The following is a 27,346-nucleotide window of genomic DNA, read 5'->3' on the forward strand; positions in this document are numbered from 1 at the left end:
TTATAAACATGTTCTACGTCGCAAAATATCGATAATTTCATTTCAGACAGCCCTGATAGGATTCCTTTTTTTCATATCGGTGATCGAATTTATTCATAGTTTAAGACAGTATGCACCATATAGTATTATTTTTAAAATTTTTAATCTCAGTTCTATGATTATATTTATTTAATATTTCAGGCTATGATTTATTTGAAAAATCCCATTTATTAGCAATTAATTTTTCTATTTCATTTTTTAATGTATCATTTAATGGGTTATCAATATCCATTTTTTATTTATATAATAAAAATTTATTTTTATACTTATTTAAATGTTAAATATATTATTAATTATTAAAAACTTTTATAAATTTTTATATATTATTGAAGCTAATAATATATGAACTAGTGTCCTTTTCGTCACTCTTCCAAAGAGTTTGTCATTGTCATTTTGCTTTCCCCTGCTTAAACATGTCTGACATAGATTTATACTGATCCCACTACTTAAAGGGGCCAAAGATTCAACCTCAAAATCCACCTAGTCTACATAAGAGTATACTATATATTCAATAGTAAATTTGTCATATCACTATCATGTATTAAGTAAGTAAAGTTTTTCATCATAGTAAATCGTGTTCCTGAGCCGTTTCTGATGTCAAATGTCTAAAAATATTGTGGAGTCCACCTAGGGTCTACCTAGGTGGACTCAAAATACTTATTCTACCCCAAATTTAACTTTGAAAGTCAGTTACGAGAGAGTATATAGACAGTTAAAAAAAACCGTTAAAGTATACTTGTCATCTTGTTTCATAAGAGAATTGTATATTTCAACTATATGAAAGGTAAGTAAAGAGAGAACGGGAGGGGCAAGATCTTACTACTACAATAAGAAAAACAAAAATGGAGGTGAAAAAGGAAGTTGTAAAGAAGTAATAATAACAAACCAAGTTTATTTCTTATATGAAAAGTGGTTTGTTTTTTTACCTCCATTTTTGTTTCTCCTCTTGTAGTAGTAAGATCTTGCCCCTCCCATTCTCTCTTTACTTACCTTTTATATAGTTGAAATATACAATTCTCTTATGAAACAAGATGACAAGTACACTTTAATGGTTTTTTTCAACTGTCTTTACACTCTCTCGTAACTGACTTTCAAAGTTAAATTTGGGGCAGAATAAGTACTTTGTAGGTGGACTAGGTAGACTCGGTAGAGTATACCTTCTGCTCAATAGTAAATAGCTTATATCTTCGCAATGTACTAATTAGGTAAAGCTTTTCATCATAATAAATCGTGTTCCTGGGCCTTTTTTGATGCCAAATATCTAAAAATATTTTGGAGTCCACCTGGGGTCTACCTAGGTGGACTGGGTGGACTGGACCTACGGAGAATGAATCATATTAATAATATTTGTTATAAATAATAAAATTATATATAATTCTATTCTGTCAAACTAAGCGTCGATCCAGTTGGTCTAGCTCAGAGGAGGGTATGCTCATTACCATTCCGCCAGTTTATGAAATTTTTATATTCATAAAGATTACAAAAATATTTAGTGATTATAAATTTCATTAAGGATTACAAAATTGAAACAACTATATTTATTTAAATATAAAATTTTTGAACTTATTACATTAAAAAATATTATAATTTATTAATAATCTATAAATCTCTTGTTTTTCTTTAACTATGAGTTATATCTCTACTAAGTAATTACTGTGGCAACTCTATAGCGATCAACGTCGTTATATCTGAATTGATTGCCACTCGCCGTTTGACGCCGGGATCGTCGCAATATAATAGCTATGAAGTCTTTGTCAATTATCGTTTGCCGTGCAGACACTATTTTTACGAGTTTAATGATCAAGAAATCTTGCATCCCAATATATTTGATAAAAGATGGAAATTGGTGTCAAGTACAAGTATGTAACTTATAACAAAATACTTATTCTGCCCCGAGTATAACTTGGGGCAGGCAGCCTCCCGCCCCCCCAAATTGCATATTTCAAAGTCAGTGGTGAATGCAGTCACCACAGCACTCAGTAAATTGAAAAAGGTACAAGGCCGTTCTTCTATTTTTTAAGGCGTGGTTGAGCATACGTATCACATAAGAAGGCAAGTAAACTAAAAGGAATCAGTGCAGGAGGATCATTTATAATAAAATGGAGAGAGAATGAGGGGGGAAAGAAAACAGACAAATATGAGGGTGAATAGACTATTAGAATAATAGTATTTCAGCTTATGGCAGCTAACAACTTCTTTTATCTTTGGACATATGGTCTTCATCAAAAACCGTGCAACTTCATTTCCAACAGGCGCCATTGTAAAAACCATTCAGGTTATAGCTGATTCTGCTGCGTCAATATGATAGATGGAGGGAAGTACAAGTGAGATTGTTAATTTGCGGATCTGTGAGGAAATGAGTGAGCGTGTGTGTGTTTGTGTGTGACGCACTGCCATAAAGAAAGCATCTTACTTTTTCTTCTCTTTTCTCTTCTTCAGACACACACGATGACTTAGGAATGGCACACTTGTCTCGCAATCGCATCCGTCAACAATGTAACGGCATCGTGCTTGCAAACACTGATCATACTAGGACTCACTAGAGCTATTGCCAGTTGACACGCGTTTAATATATAATCAGCACGTGTTTCTTCTCTTCGCCACTCACGCACACCATTGTCTAAAACATTCACAATGACCATTGGCCGAACTAGACAAAGCGCCCCTTAATTTAAACGCCAATGCTGAATGGACTTTGTCAAAGGTATGAGTTAGGACGAGTTGTGAGTATGTACTGGTGTAAGGTGACGGGTTTTTCTTATTATTGATAGTCTGCATAAGTGACTAATGTCGCCGCTCTTCTTCTGTATTATGTTGCCTCTTCTTATTTTACATGAGCTTCTTCTTGATTGCCTACCTGAAGTGATCGGTACTACTCTGGTGGTCAAGGTAAAAGCAGAGGAGAATAATGGATGCGTGTTGGAAGATGGTTATGGCTTTATTCTTAATGAATGGTGTGTACAAATGCTAATTAATCATTACCACTCCTCTTTTTTATGCTGCTGTTTTTCTATACTATCTTTTCCAATCTATCACTATCGATAGGCATGTATTACGGCATCATACAACACACTATGGGATGCAATGGTAGGTTTGGACAGAGCGGATACTTGGGAACCTTTCAACTATAATGTTCTGTAATGCATATTGTGTTATTACCGCTCTTATTATGGAGGCACCGAGAACATGCAGTGTAAGTCTATCATTCAAGTAACAGGATAGAAGGGAAAACAAAAGACAATACTTTTATATAAGATTCAGCATTTATAAGCAAAGCAACAAATCATAATAAAGCCAGTGGACTCTGTACCTTAAAGCTCTGAATAAAAGGAATTGAAGCAGGAAAACATTCATCAAGGAAATGTACAGTTTTTAACGAATACTTCGTATTGTGGCTCATAATTGCTTATGTCAGCTAATTAAAATAAGCACAAGGACAAAGTTGTGCAAGTCTCTTGTTCCTGATTCCCAATCTCGCAACTTCATTATCTCCCAAAACTTTGAAATCTTTGAAATGAGCAACATTCAAACAACCTCTATTGCAACTGCGTCCCCTATTGTGATCTCGGCCAACCTTATCGAGTCTCGCCCACAGAAAGTTCCTTGCCTTGAGTGGAAGCAACGCATGCAGCAGCAGCCACAAGAAACTGGTGAATGCTGGGTCTATAAAGACAAGTGGTCTCATCAAGATGAGGAGGAAAAGAAACAGAAGAGAGCAGCGGCAGCAGGCGAAGGTAAATATATATCAAGATACAATGGCATTTGTAGAGCAATGCTGATATAGCGAGAATAGATGTACCTGAACCAAAAAGGCAGCGTAAAGTGACAAAACTTTGGACAATCCGTTATCGATGCCATCGAGCTACTATTGGATCAAGCACCAACCAAATGGAGAACGAAGATTATGATGAAGACGGTGTCCAACGTCGCCCTGTGCAGAAGAAGTCCAAACAAGTTGGCTGTACAGCCAAGCTTAAAGTGACCTGTTATGCTGATGATCCAGATAACGTTTGCTTTGACTATAATGGAGGCCATATTGGCCATACTCCTGGCAGCATTGAGGATGTTCAGTACCTCCGTAATACACCAGAGGTTAATGACCGAATCCTGGAGGAGTTGCGTAAAGGGTACAATGCTCGTGATGTCAGAATGTACCTACAGCGTGAATACCAAGCAATGCCAAGCACTAGTCGAGCAGCATACATCAACACTGTCGATGTCTATAATGTTTATTACAGATATCGGCAGGAGTTGTGTTCGAAAGCAGAAAATGACTTTGCTTCTGTCAAGGCATGGCTGGATGATTTTCAATCGCAAGGCTATCATGTATGGATTGGCAATGATAACAGCAACACAAACGCTGCCCCTCTTCTTACTTCAGAGTACTTTGCCTTTGGGTTTGCTGCCCCTTGGCAGAAAGAGCTTTTGCTTGGTTCTGCCGGCAAGTTTATCTCACTGGATGCCACCCATGATGTTTGTCAATATGCCGAAGCGGTCCTATATACAATGGTCGTGCGCCATCCTATTGCTGGTCGTGGTGTCCCAGTGTCCTACATGCTGACGACTGACAAATCATCGAGTCCACTAATTTCTTGGTTCCGTTCCCTTGCATCACTTGGCCTTGATCCGCACCGCTTCACCATTGATCGCGATTTTTCAGAAGACAACGCCATTACATCCGTTTGGGAAGATTGTTCGATCCAACATTGCCTTTGGCATGTTATGCGCGCCTGGATGAAAAACGTCCAATCCAAGGTTGTGGGAATGCGTGGCCGTACAGCAGTGCAAGCAAGGGCATATGTTCGTGGTCGTTTGCATGCCCTGATGTATGAAAAGGACCACGTCGTATTCTTGCCAATGTTCGAAGAATTTCTTGCCGAGATGGAAAGAACACAAGCGGCTTTCCATACTTACTTTATACGTGAATGGGTTAACAGCTTGGGTGGCAACGGGTACCAGCGTTGGGCTGCATGTTATCAACCAGCAATCTACACCAACATGGAGACCAATAACTACGTGGAAAGTTGGCACAACCAGTTAAAGACCGAATACTTGAAACGCAAACGCTTACATCGTCTTGATGTCCTTCTTGAGGTTCTGTCTTCTGAAGTTGCATCTGATGTCCTTGGTGAGATCAAACGACTGGTTGCAAATGTTGGACGGATGGGCGCACATGAACACGCTCTACGTAAAGAAGAAAAGAAGGCAGAAATGGTGAACCGTGCAATATTACCACTGAAAGTGCAGGTGCGATCCACGACTGAATACACATGTGTTTCGTTTGTCAACAGCAACATCATCTACAACGTAAGTTGATACTCTATGTGTCCTCCTAACGTACATATCAGCTAGTCTTTCTCACTTACCTTTACACACGTGTATTCAAATAGATCACATCACACAATGGCCAACTTATCTCTTGTACATGTTTAAAATTCACCAGATCATTGTTTCCTTGTAAGCATATGTTTTTGGTTGAGCAGCACGTTCGAACTGTCACTGTACGCCCTTCAATGACAAACCATCAACTTTGGTTAGAACAAGCCATTGCATCAACATCACATGCCCAACTGTCACAAGAATTGCATGAACCAACGCAAATGGATAGACTTGAGGATGCTATTACCAAGCAATTTCAACAAATTGCCGCAACTAGACGTCTTGTTGGTAAGTCAATCGTTCGAAACGGGCAATGTGACAGAATCAATGACTTGATAGCCCATATCAACAACCAAACAATGGATGCTTTCGAAACCCATAACCATTTGATCAATGCCCTTTCCATCCCACCAAATTCCAACTTCCGTCGCCAGAACAATCCTTAAGCAACCTTCTCTTTTCATTTCATTTTTATTTCTATACACATATCATTATACATTATCAGTAAGAATTATAAAATATCAAAAACCGCAACTTCTATTTGTACTTACAATAACAGTGCATGAACGAAAGATCCAACAAGCTTCCCTTCTATCCTGTTACTTGAATGATAGACTTACACTGCATGTTCTCGGTGCCTCCATAATAAGAGCGGTAATAACACAATATGCATTACAGAACATTATAGTTGAAAGGTTCCCAAGTATCCGCTCTGTCCAAACCTACCATTGCATCCCATAGTGTGTTGTATGATGCCGTAATACATGCCTATCGATAGTGATAGATTGGAAAAGATAGTATAGAAAAACAGCAGCATAAAAAAGAGGAGTGGTAATGATTAATTAGCATTTGTACACACCATTCATTAAGAATAAAGCCATAACCATCTTCCAACACGCATCCATTATTCTCCTCTGCTTTTACCTTGACCACCAGAGTAGTACCGATCACTTCAGGTAGGCAATCAAGAAGAAGCTCATGTAAAATAAGAAGAGGCAACATAATACAGAAGAAGAGTGGCGACATTAGTCACTTATGCAGACTATCAATAATAAGAAAAACCCGTCACCTTACACCAGTACATACTCACAACTCGTCCTAACTCATACCTTTGACAAAGTCCATTCAGCATTGGCGTTTAAATTAAGGGGCGCTTTGTCTAGTTCGGCCAATGGTCATTGTGAATGTTTTAGACAATGGTGTGCGTGAGTGGCGAAGAGAAGAAACACGTGCTGATTATATATTAAACGCGTGTCAACTGGCAATAGCTCTAGTGAGTCCTAGTATGATCAGTGTTTGCAAGCACGATGCCGTTACATTGTTGACGGATGCGATTGCGAGACAAGTGTGCCATTCCTAAGTCATCGTGTGTGTCTGAAGAAGAGAAAAGAGAAGAAAAAGTAAGATGCTTTCTTTATGGCAGTGCGTCACACACAAACACACACACGCTCACTCATTTCCTCACAGATCCGCAAATTAACAATCTCACTTGTACTTCCCTCCATCTATCATATTGACGCAGCAGAATCAGCTATAACCTGAATGGTTTTTACAATGGCGCCTGTTGGAAATGAAGTTGCACGGTTTTTGATGAAGACCATATGTCCAAAGATAAAAGAAGTTGTTAGCTGCCATAAGCTGAAATACTATTATTCTAATAGTCTATTCACCCTCATATTTGTCTGTTTTCTTTCCCCCCTCATTCTCTCTCCATTTTATTATAAATGATCCTCCTGCACTGATTCCTTTTAGTTTACTTGCCTTCTTATGTGATACGTATGCTCAACCACGCCTTAAAAAATAGAAGAACGGCCTTGTACCTTTTTCAATTTACTGAGTGCTGTGGTGACTGCATTCACCACTGACTTTGAAATATGCAATTTGGGGGGGCGGGAGGCTGCCTGCCCCAAGTTATACTCGGGGCAGAATAAGTATTTTGAACTTATAATGTCGCAGCTAAAGTCAATATTTTGGTATGGAATTAACAGCTCATATATCACATAGCAAAAGTATCTAAACAACCTGTCATCGAAGAACTTGGAACCGATATCAACGATGTTGAAGAAGATGCGTTGGAGCTAGATTATTAAGAGCTTAAAGATCGAATTGACAACTTATTTATCGATGCACAGACGGCTCAACAAAAGCAAGACTTGATATCATGCATACATATGGCTTTAGATCAGTACAAACTAGTACCCATCAAAGATTTAGAGTTACTGACCGCTGTCAAAACCAAAGGACGGCCGAAGGGTGCTATTGGGTCGAGGCTACCATCTTACTTTGAGATTATCGAACAAGATGCGAAAGGAAAAGAAAAATCAGAAAGAAGAAAAAAAACTGTTACTGAAAAAAACGAATCCAACCCAATAGTCAAAAAAAGAAAACTTACAATGATTGAGAACGGTTCTGAAGAGCTTTGGCCAAACAAAAAGTGTAGTATACAGGCTCTACATGATCAAAGGTATAGGCATATATTTGCCTAGTAGTGGTTTAATATATATGAACTTACACCGTTTGCTGTGTAGCTCGACAATACATCCAGATATTCTATTGTCGTACATTACAGACTCGAGGACCCACTATGGTTATGATAATTTTAATGCAGTCTAGTAACCCTAAATGACTAATTAGCTGAAATATGTCAGGATAGCCAAACTAATTTTCATTGAAATAATTCATGCACGAATGTCTTGGCATGCATACATTTAAATTTTTGAAGAAAAATAAAAATTGAATTTTTTTTTAATATAAAAATAACACCACAGAATATAAAACAAAATATATTTGTTATATTTTTTAGCACTCCAACAAAACTACCCCCAACAAAAACACAATATGGATCAAATGAACCTCCTCACATTTATTGCCATTATGGCTGAATTTGTTCCTATTTTAGGAATAACATTGACGCTCTTAATAGAAAGAGCAAAGCATCTTACGGAACATCATCAAGATGTTAGTGAAAAAACCATTGCTGACCAGCTGAGGGTCGAACTCGAAAAGGACCTCAAAAAGGCTAACATAACAAAAGAAGTACAGGACGAGAACCGTACTATAATAATGGGACGGATTAGGGCTTTTGCAAAATTCCTCAAATCCTCAAATCCTCAATTTTCCGATGCAATATTAGAAAATAACACTTCCAGTGCGGCTACCTCACAGGGTGAGAAAGAATTCCGCTTTCAAAATACCAAAGGACTATTCACATATATTTGTAAGGATTTTCATCTAACAAAGGAGCAGGTATTAGAATGGTTTACTAAACATGACCGCATTGGCTATAGAATTGATAAGGCAATTGCATGTGATGAAATTGCACCAGAAACTGGTGAGAAACACGTATATATATGGATACAATTAGATGAACGGTTTGATACAAAAACAGCACATAAATTATTTACTATTGATGGCGTTACTCCAAATATAAAACCAGGAGGTAATCTACAGAAGTCTATTAGCTACTATATTAAGGGAAAGGACTATATCACATATAATATGGATCCAAATTATGAAATTAAAACTAGAAAAATGCACCAACAGCTGCTTGGCTACCAATTATTTAATAAGCAACTTACTATGAGAAAGGCAACAGAAATATATCCAGAATTATTATGGAAATATGATACAGTAAAGTCTAATCTTAATAGCTATTTCCATGATGCCGACATGGAAAATACCTCTAGAAATCAGTTATACATGTGGTCAATGTTTGGTATTGAAACAATGTTTAGTGGTAAAAATAAGATACCACAATACTGGATCGTAGGTCCATCAAATGTTGGAAAAACATATAATATTGATATGTTAGAACAAGGTGGACATAGGGCATATCTAATGAGTAAAGAAAATGATTGGTCAGATTATAAAGATGATGATTATGACTTTATGTATAATGAAGAAACTGGTTCTGATTTCAAACTAACATTCTTAAACCAAATGTTAGAAGGAACACGTTTAAAACTTAATGGCAAATTCACAAAGTCAATAACTAAAAAGAAAAACATACCAATAATACTGAATAGTAACTATATGCCGCATATGTTATACAAAAATAAATCAGTATATGAGTTAGAGCCAACACTCAATCGTTTATATATTATTTATGTTGATAAGAACCGTAAAGGTCATATAATATGGAATCCATATACAATGAAAGTGAAGGATTATGAAAGTAAATTCATGTATTATGAAAACATGGATATGTACGAGGACTTATACAAAAATGAATTCGAAAACGAATACCAAGATCAGCATACATTTATCCGATATGCACATAATAGTGGTCAAGATGATATTAAAAAATATATACCGATGGATAAAACAGTAGAGGAACTACATGAATTAGCTGATATAGAAGAATATATGAAAGAACAAGAAGAAAAATATAATAGTAATAATACACAGAACAATAAACAACATAAACCGTCTCAACAAAATAATAAAGGATGGTCGACTGTAAAAGCATTACTACCATCAGATTGTAAACCCTGGTTAGAAGTAATAAATGATATAAAATGTGATGAGATTATAACAGATAATATTGACTGGGATAACCCACCTGAAGATACAGAAAAACATAAGTATATAGATGTTAGTACATCTGATTCAGAACAGAGCAGTATATGTAGCACACTAAATAGTACACCAAAACGTAAAAAGAAAAGAAGACACAACAAAAATAAACAAAAGGGTAAGCAAATAGTAAAAGATATACAGCCAAAGGATTATTTTAAAAAGCATAAGGCTATAAAACACACTATATCAGATAATAAAGATATACCAAATGAAACTATAGTCAAAAATGAACAAATTGATATGAATGAACAATATACAAAGCATAAATATAATTGGGCAGATAGTAGAAAGGTTAATAAAATTAGTTTCAATATGAGAATCTTTAAAGAGCAAAATAAGTAATAAATTAATTTAGAGTGGAATACCTGTGTGACCATATATTCGTATAACATTTTCAATGATAAAATTTATTACTTATTAACTAGCTATTATTCTTTACATTATATCTAACCCACTTAACCTCAATATATACTTATTATTAGTATATATATGCCCTATAATATTCTTAATTTCATATGAATTACTATATGCAATACTTCTCTGTTCGCTTTAATTTTTTCTCGTATGAGGCTACCATTACAATAAAAAAATCCAATTTTATTATATTTCTTATAAATTAATAATTAATTAATTCGACCATATAAGGTTATCTCAACCATAGTAATTTTACAATCCATATTACAGCCAATAGATTGTAAGTGGCTAGATAACTAATAGCAGGAAGTCCTCGGTCGAGATAAATCCGGACGGATGGTGTGGGTTCAGAACTTTGTCGTATCTCGAATATAAAAGCAATCAAGATAAATACGCCGACATCAAAAAAAGAATGCATGAGTACGTGGTGGCTAAGGGAAAAAGCATTTGTTTGTCTTACATCTGTGGTGGCAGCCAGACGGAATATGAAAAACTGGTCAAAAGGATGTCTTATGGTGTCGCCTTTGGTGATATTGAGGCTGACTGTCCCAAGGAGTACTGGTTTGACGGAAGCGTGGATATTCAGTTGGTAGCCAATGCTTTGGAGCGGCTGATTGCTTGCTATACATCTGGTCTATGGGCGAAATATCATCCGCCGTTGCTGATATTGCCATACTCTGTACTTTCGGGCAAACGATATAGTCTCCTGCCGTTCGTTATGCATTTCATGAATGGGAACCATTAGGAGCCGGTCTTGCTGCGATCATCTGTTAAAATGCGATGGCCCCCGATATCACAGCGACATAAGCAGCAATAGAACGAGATCAACCTAGGTCACGATCACAAAACGTTTTGGAGGTACCTACATATCAAAAAAACAGTGTGTAACAGTGTCGGCCCAGATACTTACAATCGGGAACGTGAATGGGTAGACAGTGTGGATCAATGAATAAGGTGAGACTCGGATATATCAAAGGATAAAACGATAGGGATCCATATAACTCAGGATCCCGTCTTTATATATACGTCGAGTAATAGGGGGCTAGCTATCGTCTAAGTATTGATCTACATCATAACTTCTATCTAGAATATCCCCGCCTATTACTCCATATTCAACCATGCGGTTGACCGCAAGTCATCCTATCGTCTGAACCATGCGTTGTCGATCGTCAACCATGCAGGTTGGATATCGTCGTAACGGTATGCACCGTTACATCCTCCCCCGTCTACTTCAAGAGGTCGACTCGAAGTAAAACGTCAGGTGCTCGCCGTCGATCCGTTGACTCGTCCAAAGTAATTCTTGATTTGCGTCGTTTCAATCGCCGTCCTTTGTAGCTCGTTAATGTCTGTGCGTCGATCTGCGAGTAGTATGCACCGTCCTTATGCGCGTCCAAGTGGGTTCGTATGCTGGAACTCTTCTACAGCAGTGACGGATCGTTTTGTGCGTCGACTGGATAGAAATCGTCCTGGTCTAGGGTTCTCCCCCCGCAAATTAAAACGTCGCGAGAGATCCCAAAAGGTGGTCGTCGTGGTGAAATAGACCCAGAGGAACTATAAAAAAAATAAATACCACAACCCATTGCACATACAGTTACCTGTTTCGTCTGTGTTTGGGCGGACGACCACAGCGTCGAGGAAGTAAATTCGTATCCGAAGCTTTTGATGGCGTCGCTTCCTTGGATTGTTTGAAGTCTTGAAGAGCCTCGGGCGCATTGGAAAGGTGTTCGGCGGGTTCCCACGTCGCCTCGTGTAAGGGATAACCTTTCCACTTAACCAAATATTGTAGCTTGTTTCGTCGCTTGCGCTCGTCGAGAATGGCTTCAACTTCCCATTCGTCTTCGTCGTCAGAAACATTGGTGATCACTGGTGGTGGCCGTTCTGGCTTGCGTCCCACATCGTCAGGTTCCAAATATTTCTTGAGGGCGCTCACATGGAAAACGTTGTGAGCCCTGATCGAAGCCGGCAAATCAAGCTTGTATGCCACGGATCCAATACGTTCAAGGATTTTGTAAGGACCCGCCCACCGTGGAAGTAACTTTCTGGCGGGAGCGTTGGAATAAACATCAGGATTCAAGTGGGTCGTCTTGACTAATACGTCGTCATCCACGTCGAATTCCAGATTATGTCGCTTCATATTGGCATACTTGGCTTGGCGATCCGTTGCTTCCTTGATTGCCTCAGTGACTTGAAGGCGGATAGACTCCAAACGTGTAGCGAGAACGTCTGCTGAATCAACATCAGAGGAGGCAGATCCCGTGGTCAAAGCGAGTGACACCTGTCGTCCCAAGTCAGCGTAAAAGGGTGTTACCCCTGTAGAAGCGTGCTTGGCGTCGTTGTAGGTGTGCTCGAGGACTAGCAGCCATTCGTCCCAATCCGATTGATTATATGCAACGTAATGACGAAGCATATCTTCAAGCGTTCGATTCGTGCATTCCGTCTGTCCGTCTGATTCTGGGTGTAGACTGCTGGACAAATTTCTTTGTACCCCAAGCATCGTCGTCAAGGCCTTCCAGAATCTAGAAGTAAAGCGGACATCTCGATCCGAGACTACGTCTGATGGTAAGCCGTGCTGTCGGTATATCTCACGCAAAAACAGATGAGCAAAATCCTCTGCTGTATCAGTCGTCTTGCATGGAGCAAAATGTGCGCGCTTTGAAAACCGATCCACAAAAACGGCAATTGCATCGAACTTATGTAGCGTCTTCGGCAAGTGTGTGATAAAATCAACCGAAATCGAGGTCCATCGTCCAGAAGCTAGTTGCAATGGCTGCAACAAGCCTGCTTTTTTGGCATTTGGCAACTTGGTACGCTGGCACATGTCACACGTCGCAATATAACGTCGCACTGTTTTGTTCATATGTGGCCAGTAGTAAGTTCGTCCAAGTCGTTCGACCGTTGCATCGATGCCGCGATGACCGGCGATTGGTGCGTCGTGTGCGTCATGCAAGAGGGTGTTGAGAAGCGTTGGCATGCGCGGCACACAGATTTGGCGTCGTCCATCTTTTTTGCGATAGATGATGCCGTCGGCTAGTTCGAACTCTTCGTCCTCGTCGTTCGTCCGAAGCCGAGTCAAAACGTCTGCCCAAAAAGAATCGTCCTTGTAGTGCTGAGTGCATTCCTTGCCAAGCGTCTCCCCCCTCACTGTGAGGACCACAGCACAAAGTTCCATTGATACGTCGGGGTGAGAAGGAGCGTTGGGCGGTCGTTTTGATAAAGCGTCTGCACCAGTATTCTGTTCTCGAGGAATATGATGCACGTCAAACTGATAGGCCATCAGCTTTTCCAACAAGCGGATCTGACGCTTGGAGAGATTCTTGTTGTTGGCATGTAACGTCGAGATGGCGCGGCTGTCCGTGAACACTGTGAACTTTTGACCGTCCAGATGATGTCGCCATTGTTCTAAACAGTACGACACTGACAAAAGTTCTTGTTCGTGTACCGGGTAATTCATCTCTGCGCCCTTCAACGTCCTCGAAGCATAAGCAACCGGATGCAATAAACCGTCGTCCTGCTCCTGTGAGAGGATACCACCAATTGACACCGTTGATGAAGCGTCTGTGTGTACGTAAAAGTGGCGGTCGGGATCCGGGATTGCAAGCACCGGCGCGGAACATAAACGTCGCTTGAGTTCCTGAAAGGATTTTTCACAAGCATCATCCCACTCCCAAGGAACGTCCTTACGCAGTAAGCGATTGAGAGGGGCAGTGAGGCCAGCATATCCATCACAAAAGCGTCGATAGAAATTACACAGGCCTAAGAAGCTCTGGATATGAGCAATTTTCGTTGGTCGTGGCCAGGTGGAAATTGCGTCGAGCTTATGTGGGTCGCATTTAATGCCGTCGCCTGAAACAATGTGGCCAAGAAATTCGACTGAGCACATCCCAAACTGGCATTTCGACCGCTTCGCGTACAGTTTGTGATGTCGCAACTTTTCCAACACCAACTTCAAGTGCTTGACGTGATCCTCGGCCGTCTTGGAGTAAATCAAGACATCGTCCAAGTAGAGAATCACGAATACGTCGAGATATGGCCTAAACACGTCCGACATTAAACGCATAAAGGTAGCGGGCGCCGATGATAGGCCGAAGGGCATTACTAAGTACTCGTAAAGCCCATATCTCGTCAAGAAGGCCGTCTTGTGTGTATCCTCGTCCTTGACCCGGAGTTGCATATAGCCGGAGCGGAGGTCAAGCTTGCTCAAATAGCGCGCCCCAAGAAGCTGGTTCATGAGATCTTCGCACGCCGGTAGAGCGCATTTAGATAGCACACTCGTCTTGTTCAAGGACCGATAATCGATCACCATGCGCAGAGTCTTGTCCTTTTTTGCGACGAACAGGACAGGAGCACCATAAGGTGACGTCGACGGTCGAATCCAACCCTTAGCCAGCAAGTCGTCGAGCGTTTTCTTGAGCTCAGCCAACTCATGCGTAGAAAGGCGATACATACGATGAGCTGGTACTTTGGCGTCTAGCAGTAAAGGTATGGCGTGTTCGACACTGCGCTTAGGTGGTAGACCGTTGGGAACGTCGTCTGGGAAAACATCTTCGTATTTTTCCAATACGTCGTCAAGTCTAGGAACAAAAACACGATCGCCGTCCACCATAATTTTCTCTGCACATAATACAACAAAACCGTCATCAGTAACGTCATTAACGAGTTTGTTGCCAGTACAATGAGAGACGTATTGTATTTCCTTTGGTGTAGGTGGTGGTCGTAGGTGAACGTCATTCGTACGCCAGTCGATTTCCGGGTTTTCGTCATACAGCCAGCTTTTTCCCAAAATAACGTCATGGTCGTCGCTGCGTATTCCCGAAAAAAGGCGAATAGGTGTTGAAAAGTCGTCCATTACTACTGTTGCGTCCAAGTAGCATGTTGAATCGGTTGTTCGTGCGTCGGCAACTTCTACGAAAGAGCCAGGTGTTGATTGAGTTACGGAGATGAGTCCTGTTTGTTTCAGGAACTCAGCCGTCACAAAATCATGTGTTGCCCCGCTGTCAATCAAAATCCTTGCTTTGTGCCTACTAATAAAGCCATTTCGTCGGATCAAGATATGTCTAGCAAACTCCAATTCTCCCATATGAACAGTAGCGTCTGTTAAAGAGAAAGCATGGGAAGGTGCAATATTACAAATAAAAGGATCGTCTTTATTTGCAAAAATGCTACTAGGTAAGGAGGACAGAACGTCTACACTAGTATATGATGATGGAGGGGGGTCGGGAACCAAAGAGGAACCCTCGTCGCAATGGTCGTCCGCGGGATTAACTAAAGAAGTTAATGGCAAAGAATCGTCGCCAACTAGGCCACCAGCAGGAGTGGGCGCGTCTGCTGGTCGAACTAGTTTTTTCCACGGCCTTTGTTCTACGAAAAGAAGGAGCCGCCGCCGTTGCCGCCGCTGCCCTTGCCGTTGCCGCCGTTGCCTCTTGTGGGCGGATCTGGGAACTTGGGGCAGTCCTTGCCCATGTGGTCGAACCCATAGCAGCGGAAACAGCGACCTTCGGCGATGCACTGCTTGGCAGAAAGGCCGCTTGCTTGGCCGTTGCGTTTCTGCCGGAACTGTTGCTGCGAGTGCCGTTGCTGCTCAGCTGCTTCGACCTCTATAGGGGTCGGGCCGGAGGGGGACAAGCTTGGGCTGTCAGCAGCTCGTAAATTGCTGGCTGACGACGTCGCCAAAGAGTGCGGGCCGGAGAGGACTTGGCCGCGACCGCGAAACGGGCTTGCTTCACCATAGGAGCCGTCGAAGTGCTCCGCCAAAGAGATGGCTTCGTCGAGCGTCGCCGGGTTTCCATGTGTGAGATGGGCGGCCACGGCTGGCTTCAGGCCTTCAATGTAGCAGTGCAAGGCCTCTGTGTCATGGATGTACCCCGCACCGTCTCGGAGACTGAGGAAAGCCTGGGTGTACTGCGCCACAGTACCGTGTTGACGGCACTTGGCCCAGGCTTGACGTCGCAACAGCTGGCTGTTTGTTGGAAGCCACCGTGCTCGGAACACGTCGCAGAAGGACTGCCAACCCGAAGGCATTTTGCCCCTCGTCGTTTCCGTCCGGAACCAGAGCAGGGCCGAGTCGTGCAGCAGTAAGGCAGCGTAGGGAACTTGCTTGCTTGCTGGTACACCTGCCAACGTGAAGTAGTGGTCGAAACCAAAAAGCCAGGCCTCGACGTCCTCTGGTTTCCCCTTGCCATTGAAGGGCGTTGTTGGCGTGGGGATCTTGACGCTCGCGTGCTCCCGTCGCTTGTTGCAGCGGTGACTGCCGCGTCGTCGCGGGTGGCGATCGTCGTCGCTGGAGTCAGAGCCGTTGCTGCTGCCGCTGCCGCTACTGCCGCCATGTCGTCGCGGAGCCTCCGCATAGATCGAGGCCCAAGTGCCGGTGATGTCGTTAACCACTGGTGGTTTGCCGGCCTGGGGCAACTTGTCCTTCGTGGTGGCTGGTGGTGCAGTTGTCGTCGCAGGCTGTGCCACAGGTGGTGCATTGCTGGTCGTCGCATTGCCAGAGGTGGCCGTCGAAACCTGCGGTTGCACCAGAGGAGCGTGCATGGCGTCAAGGCGGGTCGACATGCGCTCGAACATGCTGGCAAAGTTCTCTGCCTGCGTCGCATGGCGCTGGTGCAAGTCGGTGATCAGATGCTGCTGATCGGTGACCGTCTGCTGCAGTGTCATAAACGTGACACGCAGTTCGTCCATGCTGCTGGCAAAGTTGGCATCGCCAGCGGAAAGCAGGGTGCCCAACCGCGCCGTCAGATCGTCGACAGCTGTGGTAGTGCGGGTGGCGGCCTCCTCCAGGCGGCCGAAACGACCGTCGATCGTATCGAGGTCCGAGCAGATGCCCTCAAAGTTCCGGCTCGTCGTTGCCGTGTGGCGTTGCAACTCGGCAATGGCCGACGCCGTGTTGGTGTCCATGGGGAGAGCCGTCGTCGCAATACTTGCTCCAAGGGGTATGGTTGGCTGCCCCTGATCGACAATGGGCGTCGTCGCCGCCGCGGCTGCCCCTTGATTGGCAATGGGCGTCGTCGCCGCCGCGGCTGCCCCTTGATCGGCAGTGCCTGCGCTGGTCGTGGTTGCTACGTGCTCAAGGGTTGCCCCTGAGGTAGCCGTCGCTGAAGATGCAGCATCGTCTGCAGCATGTGCTGCACGGGCACTCGGACCCGAGGTACGTCCAATGGCCGGCGAGGACGAAGCACGGCCAGTCGTCTAGTTTAGGTTGCGGAGTGGGTGGTCTTCTGCCATTTTTGCTCCAGGATACGAGTGGTCAGTATCAGAAGAATCGGGTTGAGTGCTTGTACGTAAAGAGGTGCGACGAAACTTGAGTTTTTTTGTAAGTTTGGAAAAAAGAGTTCTAATACGTCCGAGACCAAGAGAAGACTCGTTAAGAAAAATTTATTCTTGATGATCGTGCGACCAAGAGAAGTCGTGTGCGTATCGTCTTGATATAGTCTCTGCTCAGAACGTCGAGCACGGTTTTACGAAACCGCTTCCGTTACCAGATGTAACAGTGTCGGCCCAGATACTTACAATCGGGAACGTGAATGGGTAGACAGTGTGGATCAATGAATAAGGTGAGACTCGGATATATCAAAGGATAAAACGATAGGGATCCATATAACTGAGGATCCTGTCTTTATATATACGTCGAGTAATAGGGGGCTAGCTATCGTCTAAGTATTGATCTACATCATAACTTCTATCTAGAATATCCCCGCCTATTACTCCATATTCAACCATGCGGTTGACCGTAAGTCATCCTATCGTCTGAACCATGCGTTGTCGATCGTCAACCATGCAGGTTGGATATCGTCGTAACGGTATGCACCGTTACACAGTGGATCAAGATTCAACAGCAATCAGCATAGAAAAAATAAGACAAGCGTCGCCCATTCTGATTTTAGATGAATCTGATTGCGATATTAATATGTGGGGCGATCATCATGGTACCTATAACTTGCCGCTCTGTATCTTTGTATTCTAGTAACTCTAAACACATCTGTTATACTATCTAGATTATGGTGCAATAGCATGTCCCCATTGTCAAATACACCTGCTATTACCGTTACCTCCTGCTATACAGAAGCAGTACAATGAATATATATAAAAAGAAGAGAAGCATAAGAAATAAGACGAACGCCGCATTAAAGAACTTTCAACGTCTCGTCGCTGCTGCTTCGATGAAGCACAGATTAAACCCAGACCAGTTCGCTTTACTAAGCAATACAACTTCTGCAGCATTCATAGGAAAGAAATGTTGATCAGACCAGAAGGAATCGCCCAAGGTTACCTAGCTCATATTGATTTTGCGACCTTGCCTTTACATGTAATGAATTATGTACCAGTTATACAAGATATCATAGTCGGCAAAACCGAAAGCACATTCAAATCGATAGAAACCGAATTCTACAGCCAATATAGCCGAAGTGTTGTACGATCTATATTCGTACGAATGGTAAGGGCTGAAAAATCTTTAGTAAGTACAAAGCTATCACTCATAAAATAACTTACTAAATCATTGTTTAAAACAGCCTGGTTATATAGACCCCGTGGAATGCAAATCATTATGGATTGTTTGACGAAAGAACTATTGAAATCGAACCACCTGACAGCAGCAAATACAGCCCTGATGCCACCACTTCAGTTTGTTCAGCAGATTCTTGTTCCGGAGATAGCTGCACGACTTATCCAAGAAGATAAGAATGTTTCTTACGACGATGCAGTGGATATCATGAAAAAGAGTGCTAAATTCGGCAGTGCCATCAATCCCACCATAGATTCGGATGAAAGTGAAAGCAGTGATGAATGATTATAAAAAGCAACACGAATCATAACCCCTTATGCAGTTCTGCACTTTTTTTTGTATCAAATGTCGTTTACCTCATCGTACTTGACGATTTATGCTCTTCTTGTCTCATATTTAAGCTCTTGTGCCTTGTCTCCAGATTAATTGTTCTTTACAATCATATCAAAACCTATTTTCCTGATCCCTTATTTCTTACTACATGTTTTGTTCTTCACCCTCCAAATATTCAACTATTTGGTGTACACATTATTATCATCTTACATTATATATACGTCGAATATTACATTGACTGTCAAAATTTTAACTGAATAGAATTATATGACAGCCCTAGCTCTAGCAAGTTTTAGAACACGAAATACAGGATATGTCTTTGCAGCTAATACCACCGTCATAGATATTAAAATGGTGAAAAAGCTTGGTGCACAGTCTACTCACTTTTCTATAGTCTTAGCTACGTTTTTTTGTGCTTACTTAGAAATCTTCTTGCTTGTGCTTCACTATATTATAGTGTTATGTTGGCACAAATAAGTTGTTTGCTAGCCATTTGGATACACGGTATGTTAACATTCTAAGTTATATGGTATATATCATCATAGTTCTGTCGTACACAGTGTCTTTTAAATTGTGCAAGAGACGGTACGTACGACAACTGCCAAAGAAAATTGTCGTACGCAACGTTAGTTTTTTGTTGTACACAGAGTCTTTCAAACTGCACGAGAGACGGTGCGCACAACAACTGCAGAATACTAAGCTACCAAAAAAAATGTCGTGCATGAGGTCAAGTTTTGTCGTGTGCATAGTAATTCCTAAAGTATAATACCATAAATGTATAAGCAATGGGATCATCTATAGACTTACTATATAAAAATATATGCTTTTATACTTATTGGAACGAGGAAAAAAAGCTGCATCTGATGGTATATTATTTATATGAAAATAATCAGAATTGGTTGGATAACAGCAAAAACCAGTTTTTCAAAAAACATTTACACTAAAGTTTGGTAAAAGGGGGTTTTGAACTCGTGCCTTCTACAAAAGGTAGGATATAAGGCTAGTGCGTTAGACCACTTCACCAACACAAAGATTTTGAAAAATTAAGTATACATATCTGCTTTTACTGTAGCCCAGGAGAACATTTAGCCGTCGGGAAAACCAATTACCTATCTATTTCCTTTTTAGGAAGTCACGTGATCTAAGCCACTTAGTAAGCCCCCGGGAAAACGTTTAGCTGTTAGGGAAGTCAATTACCTGTCTATTTCCTTTTTAGGAAGTCACGAGATCTAAGCCACTTAGCAAGCCCCTGGGAAAATGTTTAGCCGTCGGGAAAACCAATTAAATGTCTATTTCCTTTTTAGGAAGTCATGTGATCTAAGCCACTTAGCAAGCCCCTGGGAAAACTTTTAGCCATCGGGAAAACCAATTAACTATCTATTTCCTTTTTAGGAAGTCACGTGATCTAAGCCACTTACTAAGCCCCCAAGGGGTGACTGTAAGAATTTACCCGGTGGCTCAGTGGCTTACTAAGTGGCTTAGATCACGTGACTTCCTAAAAAGGAAATAGATAGTTAATTGGTTTTCCCGATGGCTAAACATTTTCCCAGGGGCCTGCTAAGTGGCTTAGATCACGTGACTTCCTAAAAAGGAAATAGACAGGTAATTGACTTCCCCCACGGCTAAACGTTTTCCCGGGGGCTTACTAAGTGGCTTAGATCACGTGACTTCCTAAAAAGGAAATAGATAGGTAATTGGTTTTCCCGACGGCTAATCGTTTTCGCGGACTAAGCAACAGCAGACATATATGCTTTAGTTTTTTCAAAACTTTGCGTTAGTATATAGGTGTTTTTTAGTTACTCCATCCTTAAATATCTCTCCTTCTATAGATCATAGCTCATCTATTATTAATGCTATTGCTATAAAACTTTGTAGGTATATACAGGTTGCTCTCATTTCGCTCTGAACAGAGAACCCAAAATAGTTTTGCAAGAATTCAAAGTCCTCTCTACTCGGATCGAACATAAAGGCGCACCGCGCCGAGAAACTTCCTTTTCTGTACATACCCCGAGGTGTTGCATGAATAACAACGCGATTGCCATAAGAAACTTTGTACCCGACTGTATATATATATATATATATACGCTGTGAATATAGTAGAAGCTAATAAATAAATTTCTCTATAATTCACTTCATCCATTGCCTCTCTATTTTTTCTAATACCTATTATGCCAAACAACAGCAACAACCACAACAACTTTCAAATCTTGATGTAGACACCCGCCAGTTCATCATCAGATCCTCAGCAACAGCAGCAGACACAGCAACAGCAAGATTCAGAAGCACCGATGCAGACACCGGAATCCCAAGCCCCAGAAGCATTGCCTGCATCAGTGGCCGCTGATGGTGATGACAATGATGGCAGCAACGACATGACATCAACTCCACCTGGTTCGCAGACACCTGTTCATACTTCTACACGACGCCATACATGGGACGAGGCTCACATCGACGCTCTCATTACTGCTGTTGGGACTAGATACGATAGACTGAAGACTGTCATTGAAACGTAAGCCAAAGGCCGCATCTGGAACGAAATACTTTCCGAATATGTTGCAGCTGATCCGTTAGGTCGAAGTAAAGAAGCATTACAGAAGAAATGGCAAGATCTAGTCGATGAATATCGCGATGTTAGGGCTACGATTCGCAACAGTGGTGAGAACGGCCCTTCAGGTCAAGAGCGATGGTGCTACTATGACGCTGTAGACAGAATTGTGGGAACTGACCCTGCAATTGTACCTCCTGCCACGATGGATTCCCTCGATGGCCTCGTTGTCAATAGCACCCGACGAGAAAGGGATAACGATAACGATGTCAGCGAGCGGCCCACACAGCGACGACGAACAGCGGCATTTCAAGAGCTTGTCCTTGAGAATGCCGATCGGCAAACCGATCGCCTCATTGCCAGCATCAGCGAGGCATTCCAGCGGTTTGAGGAAGCAGAAGACCGGCGTTCGCGAGAGGCGCAGGAAGCAGAAGACCGCCGGCATGATATGTACTTGCAGACACTAAGAGATTTGTTTGGTAGCCCTACAAACACAAATAGAAGTGGAGAGCCTAGTAATAATAACGAAGAAGAGCAATAAATTTTATTATATTATAATATGACATTTATTCAGAATTGTTAAAAGTGTATCTAGAATACCGTGTGTGATGATTAATATCTTCTAATATAGCACTTTACTGCACTTTACAGAATGTGAAGAAGAAAACTAGTCATGCTATTACAGACAATAACTGCTACGAAAAGATGCCCAATTATTTTATACGCGAACTTTTAGTACCAAGCAGCACTTCACGTCAATATCTAAAAGATATAGAGCGATTACTGGAGCAATGTATAATGTATTGCGTTTATTGATTTGAGGACAATGATTCTTTAAGCATATCGCGTTTCTGACGCCCTTGTGCAAACAACCTTGTACTGTCTTCTCTAGCACTAGACTGTCTATCAGTATCTATTATTGATATACGTCCGGTTTGTTCATCCTCTTCTGTGTTCAATGGAAACAGTTCGTCAGAGTGCGGATCGAGCTGCTCGATACAGATATTATGGAGTATGCAACAGGCATAAATCACCAGCGTCAGGTTTGTATGATCCATGAGGTACATGTAATGTCGCATGAACCTCCACCGGGAAACAAGACAACCGAATGCTCGCTCAATAGCCATTCGCATTGAAGAATGGACTTTGTTGAATCGCTTTTCCGCTGGATCAGTTGATGAGCTAGGATACGGCGTCATGATTGTTGGCCGCAGAGGAAAAGCAGAATCTATGAATAGGTTCAAATGCAGAATATAAGCAAAGCTGTAGAACATCAAAAGTACAGGACTACTAACCGGCAAGAATGTATGTTCCATTAGGACACCATTGTTCAGGATCACTCAGCAGTCTGGTATTGAGCGCACTGTTATTGAAAGTGCGGGCGTTGTGAGTTCGCCCTAGTGAACATATATTTGTGATGCAGTTGCAGTCAGCAACGTGTACGTTAAAGACATTAATAAATCTCTTGTAGATTACTGTACCTGATTGACCCACGTCAATAAAAGTAAAGCGCCCATCTGCAGCACACACAGCAAGCAAGTTTATCGAGTGATGCAGTTTGCGGTCAAAGTACCGTTGACCTTGCTTCGTTGGTTTGTGGATCACCACGAGCTTGCCATCCATAGCTCCAATTGCCCCTTGCAGCCTTGCTGAGGCATCTCGAGAGGTAGGTAAACCGGAGGGCAAATAAAAGGCGTTGGAAGCTTCACGGGCTTCTTCTGGAGAGCGTGGCCACTTGATCTTGGAGCCATGGATGTCGCAAATAGCTTTTATGAATCGCACAGTAAAGTTGTGGTACGATCCTTGAGAAAAGCCAAATTGCGTCTCAAACATTCTGTATCCAATGTGAGTATTTGCAAAACGCCATAGTACGCAGCAGACTTGAATATAAACTGGTGTCATTCTTGATGACTCTGACACAAATTCCTGATGCACAGACAAAGTATTGACAAGCCATTCCAATGTGGATTTGCGCATGCGGTAATGATATTTATAGCTGCCAGGACCGTCGTCATCGCGAAGATTCGAGTGGCTCAATGTCCAATATTCCGTGCTGTGAATTCTTGGGATCTTGGCTGCTCGAAAATGATGCGGCGAACCAGCGTAAGCTGCGACGATGTTCGCATTGACCGAAGGAAGCATTCCTATGGCGGGTGCTACAAGTTGCGTCAAGAGCTTGATGAATGCTGCTCGACGACGTCTTTTTTCTTCAAGATGATTGTGCGTTGGGTGGCGAATAATGGCTGATGGTGGAATATTGTTCATTTTTATGATAAAAGCAGATAAAATAGATGAAAAATAGAGGGTGTATTTTTCTTTCGATACTTTTATTATTCATGAAAGTGACAGTTTCCTTTTATATCGATCCGAGCGAGCCACCACGGAGGCCTTTCCATCGGAGAAGCCACTACCAAAATTGGAAGCCTCCAAGAAGCCCTCTTTTGGAAGGAAAACGGAAAATTTATTTTCCATTACTACATTAGGGTATGGTGTTCTCTGTTCGGAGCGAAATGAGAGCAACCACAGATGATGTATATACATCTAAATATGTTTTTACTGAAGACAGTCACATTGCTTATTTTAGACATTACATAAGAGGATGTGTAAAAATCACTAAAAGTAGCTTTATTTAAGGTGGATTAAGACTTCTAGAAGGTGCAATATTGTAGCTACAGTGCTGTAAAGTGCAGTACATGTATCTATCATATATGGCAACAACATAACAAAACGGCAATAGCAGTCACATAGTATATAGGCTTTTTTCTTGAGAAAACTTTATTCTCAGAGCTATTACTAGCCAATGAGATGTACTACAGAGCTATGATAAGAATTCTGTTATATAAATCAAATGCTGTGCAGTCATTGGTAGGCTCAAATTAGCAGTCACATCTCTAGATTATTACTTTACATAGTAACTGATGACTTTTTTTGGAGAATTATTTTCTCAAAGGGGTTTCTTGTCAACTAAACACCCTACAGTGCCCTACTAAAAATCCTAGAATCATTTTCGGTGTGGCGACAAAGTCGCCACAGCGAAAATGAGTGACCCCGATGACCCCGACATTTCAATTCAAGTGGCGACGGATGACCCCGGCCTGACCCCGGGATTTAGCCAATCAAATTAAGAGAAAGTGGTGAGGAAGACAGCAAAATAGCAGGAGAGCTAGCTCCACTTCTTTTATTACTTATTTTTTTTTTTACTCTTCAACACACTCGTTTACTACCGCTTTTTATACTATACATATTAAAGCAAGAGCGGTTGCAAAAAAAGGTATTTAGTTTCTGGGATGTTAATTGCTAGAGGAGCAGTGGCATTGGGATGGCGAATGGTTTACTCTCTTTTACTAGTAGCAATTGCTGAAACTTTTAGCCATTTGACGAGGACAGCAACGTACTCCAGTAGCAATAGCAGCACTACAGCAACAACTGTTACAACAAACGGAAGCTACGGCACGCCATAATAATAACGGTCAAAGTTAATTACAATCGCAAATGACTTGCATGCACTGCGGCACCACTACAACATCAAAGCAGCAAAACTTGCACGAGTCTATACAACACACGCCACTTTTTTCTTTACGTTAAACGAGGGCGCGTATAATGAAATGACAACGTCAAGTATGTTGCATTAGCTTTTGTTCAAGTAGCATCAGCCATGGCGGTACGTGTCTATTCTTTTTATTTATCAGGTAAACTGGCAAAACAAAAAGGCAGCAATTCCCGCACGACGATATCTCACTATCCAGTACTCCAAATAACGAACCGCTTAGTGTGCCAGAATCAGGACGAGCTGACGAACGTGCCGCTTGTGGTTTGGTGTCTCTGCCATGTCATGTCGACGAGCAATAGCCAGAAACGCTACACGTGCACCTTTTATTGCGGATCATATATATACACACCAAAGTCAGCTAAAAAAGGAGCGATCACCGCACGACGATATCTCACTATCCAGTACTCCAAATAACGAACCGCTTAGTGTGCCAGAATCAGGACGAGCTGACGAACGTGCCGCTTGTGGTTTGGTGTCTCTGCCATGTCATGTCGACGAGCAATAGCCAGAAACGCTACACGTGCACCTTTTATTGCGGATCATATATATACACACCAAAGTCAGCTAAAAAAGGAGCGATCACCGCACGACGATATCTCGCCATCCAGTACTCCAAATAACGAACCGCTTAGTGTGCCAGAATCAGGACGAGCTGACGAACGTGCCGCTTGTGGTTTGGTGTCTCTACCATACCATGTCGACGAGCAACAGCCAGAAACGCTACACGTACACTTATAGTGTATCCTATATATATACACCAAAGTCAGCCAAAAAAAGGAGCGATTTCGGCACGGCCATATCTCACCATCCAGTACTCCAAATAACGAACCGTTTAGTGTGCCAGAATAAGGACGAGCAGACGAACGTGACGCTGGTGGTCTGGTGTCTCTACCATACCATGTCGACGAGCAACAGCCAGGAACGCTACACGTGCATTTTATAGTGGATCATATACATATACACCAAAGTCAGCCAAAAAAAAAGAGCGATTCCCGCACGACGATATCTCACCATCCAGTACTCCAAATAACGAACCGCTTAGCATGGCAAAATAAGGACGCACGGACGAACGTGACGCTGGTGGTTTGGTGTCTCTGCCATGTCATGTCGACGAGCAACAGCCAGAAACGCTACACGTACACTCATAGTGTATCCTATATATATACACCAAAGTCAGCTAAAAATAAGGAGCGATACCCGCACGACGATATCTCACCATCGAGTACTCCAAAGAAACGAACCGTTTACTGCAGTAGAATAAGGACGAGCAGACGAACGTGGCGATATTGATTCTGGTGTCTCTATCATACTATGTCGACGAGCAACTGCGGTGAAAAGAACGTGCGGATTATATGTAAAAGGTGCTTCAAGCAAGTCATTAGTACGACAAGGATCCAGACATAGCAATATCCCGTTGTTTTATAGATGCGGATGGGAAGCATATAATGGAGATAATCGTAGCAAAGCTGGTTTTTTCTGATAGCTCTGTGGTGGTGACGCTTATGTGCAGGTAAGGAAGTAATAGAGAGTGCATAGTATTAGCATGCTTTAATAAATTGGTATTTTATGAAATGAGATTCTGTTGTCGTGCATTGTGCAAAAGGTGCTCTATACTCTTTAAGCTTAAAAATTCACTAATAGATGTGGCATCTGCGGTTATGATGCATGTTTGTATATTATATTCCAATCTGTGGAAGTTCCTGGAGCATACCCCCGGTATATACAGCGTTGCTGCTGTAAATTGCCTTTGAAAGCTCAATAATAACGAGTGACCCCGATGACCCCGAGATTTCAGTTCATGTGGCGACGGACGACCCCGGCCTGACCCCGGGTTTTGGCCAATCAAATTACCAGAACATGATGAGCAAGACAGCAAAATAGCAGAAGAGCCAGCTCCACTTTATTTTATTTTTGCTCCATAACACACTCGTTTACTGCCGTCTTTATTCAAAACATATTGAAGCAAGTGCGCTTGCAAAAACAAGGTATTTAGTTCTGAGATGTCAAG

General features: G+C 42.1%; 2 protein-coding genes across 2 annotated transcripts; both read left to right on the top strand.

Annotated features, from left to right (window-relative positions):
• Positions 1 to 10,915: 10,915 nt before the first annotated feature.
• Positions 10,916 to 11,227, top strand: BDB00DRAFT_880222 (uncharacterized protein; the record flags this gene model as incomplete). Its single annotated transcript, XM_053127970.1, has 2 exons — positions 10,916 to 11,089; positions 11,156 to 11,227. 2 exons carry the CDS (start codon positions 10,916 to 10,918, stop codon positions 11,225 to 11,227), a joined length of 246 nt encoding a protein of 81 aa, XP_052972343.1.
• Positions 11,228 to 18,715: 7,488 nt separating this feature from the next.
• On the top strand, positions 18,716 to 19,494 carry BDB00DRAFT_863216 (uncharacterized protein; the record flags this gene model as incomplete). The annotated part of the gene is made up of 2 exons (XM_053126118.1): positions 18,716 to 18,864; positions 18,919 to 19,494. The coding sequence occupies 2 exons, from the start codon at positions 18,716 to 18,718 to the stop codon at positions 19,193 to 19,195; spliced, it is 426 nt and encodes a 141-aa protein (XP_052972344.1). The 3' UTR covers positions 19,196 to 19,494.
• Between the last annotated feature and the right edge of the window lie 7,852 nt (positions 19,495 to 27,346).

This window comes from Zychaea mexicana (assembly GCF_025766255.1).
Source record: "Zychaea mexicana strain RSA 1403 chromosome Unknown BDB00scaffold_224, whole genome shotgun sequence".
Taxonomy (NCBI): domain Eukaryota; kingdom Fungi; phylum Mucoromycota; class Mucoromycetes; order Mucorales; family Lichtheimiaceae; genus Zychaea; species Zychaea mexicana.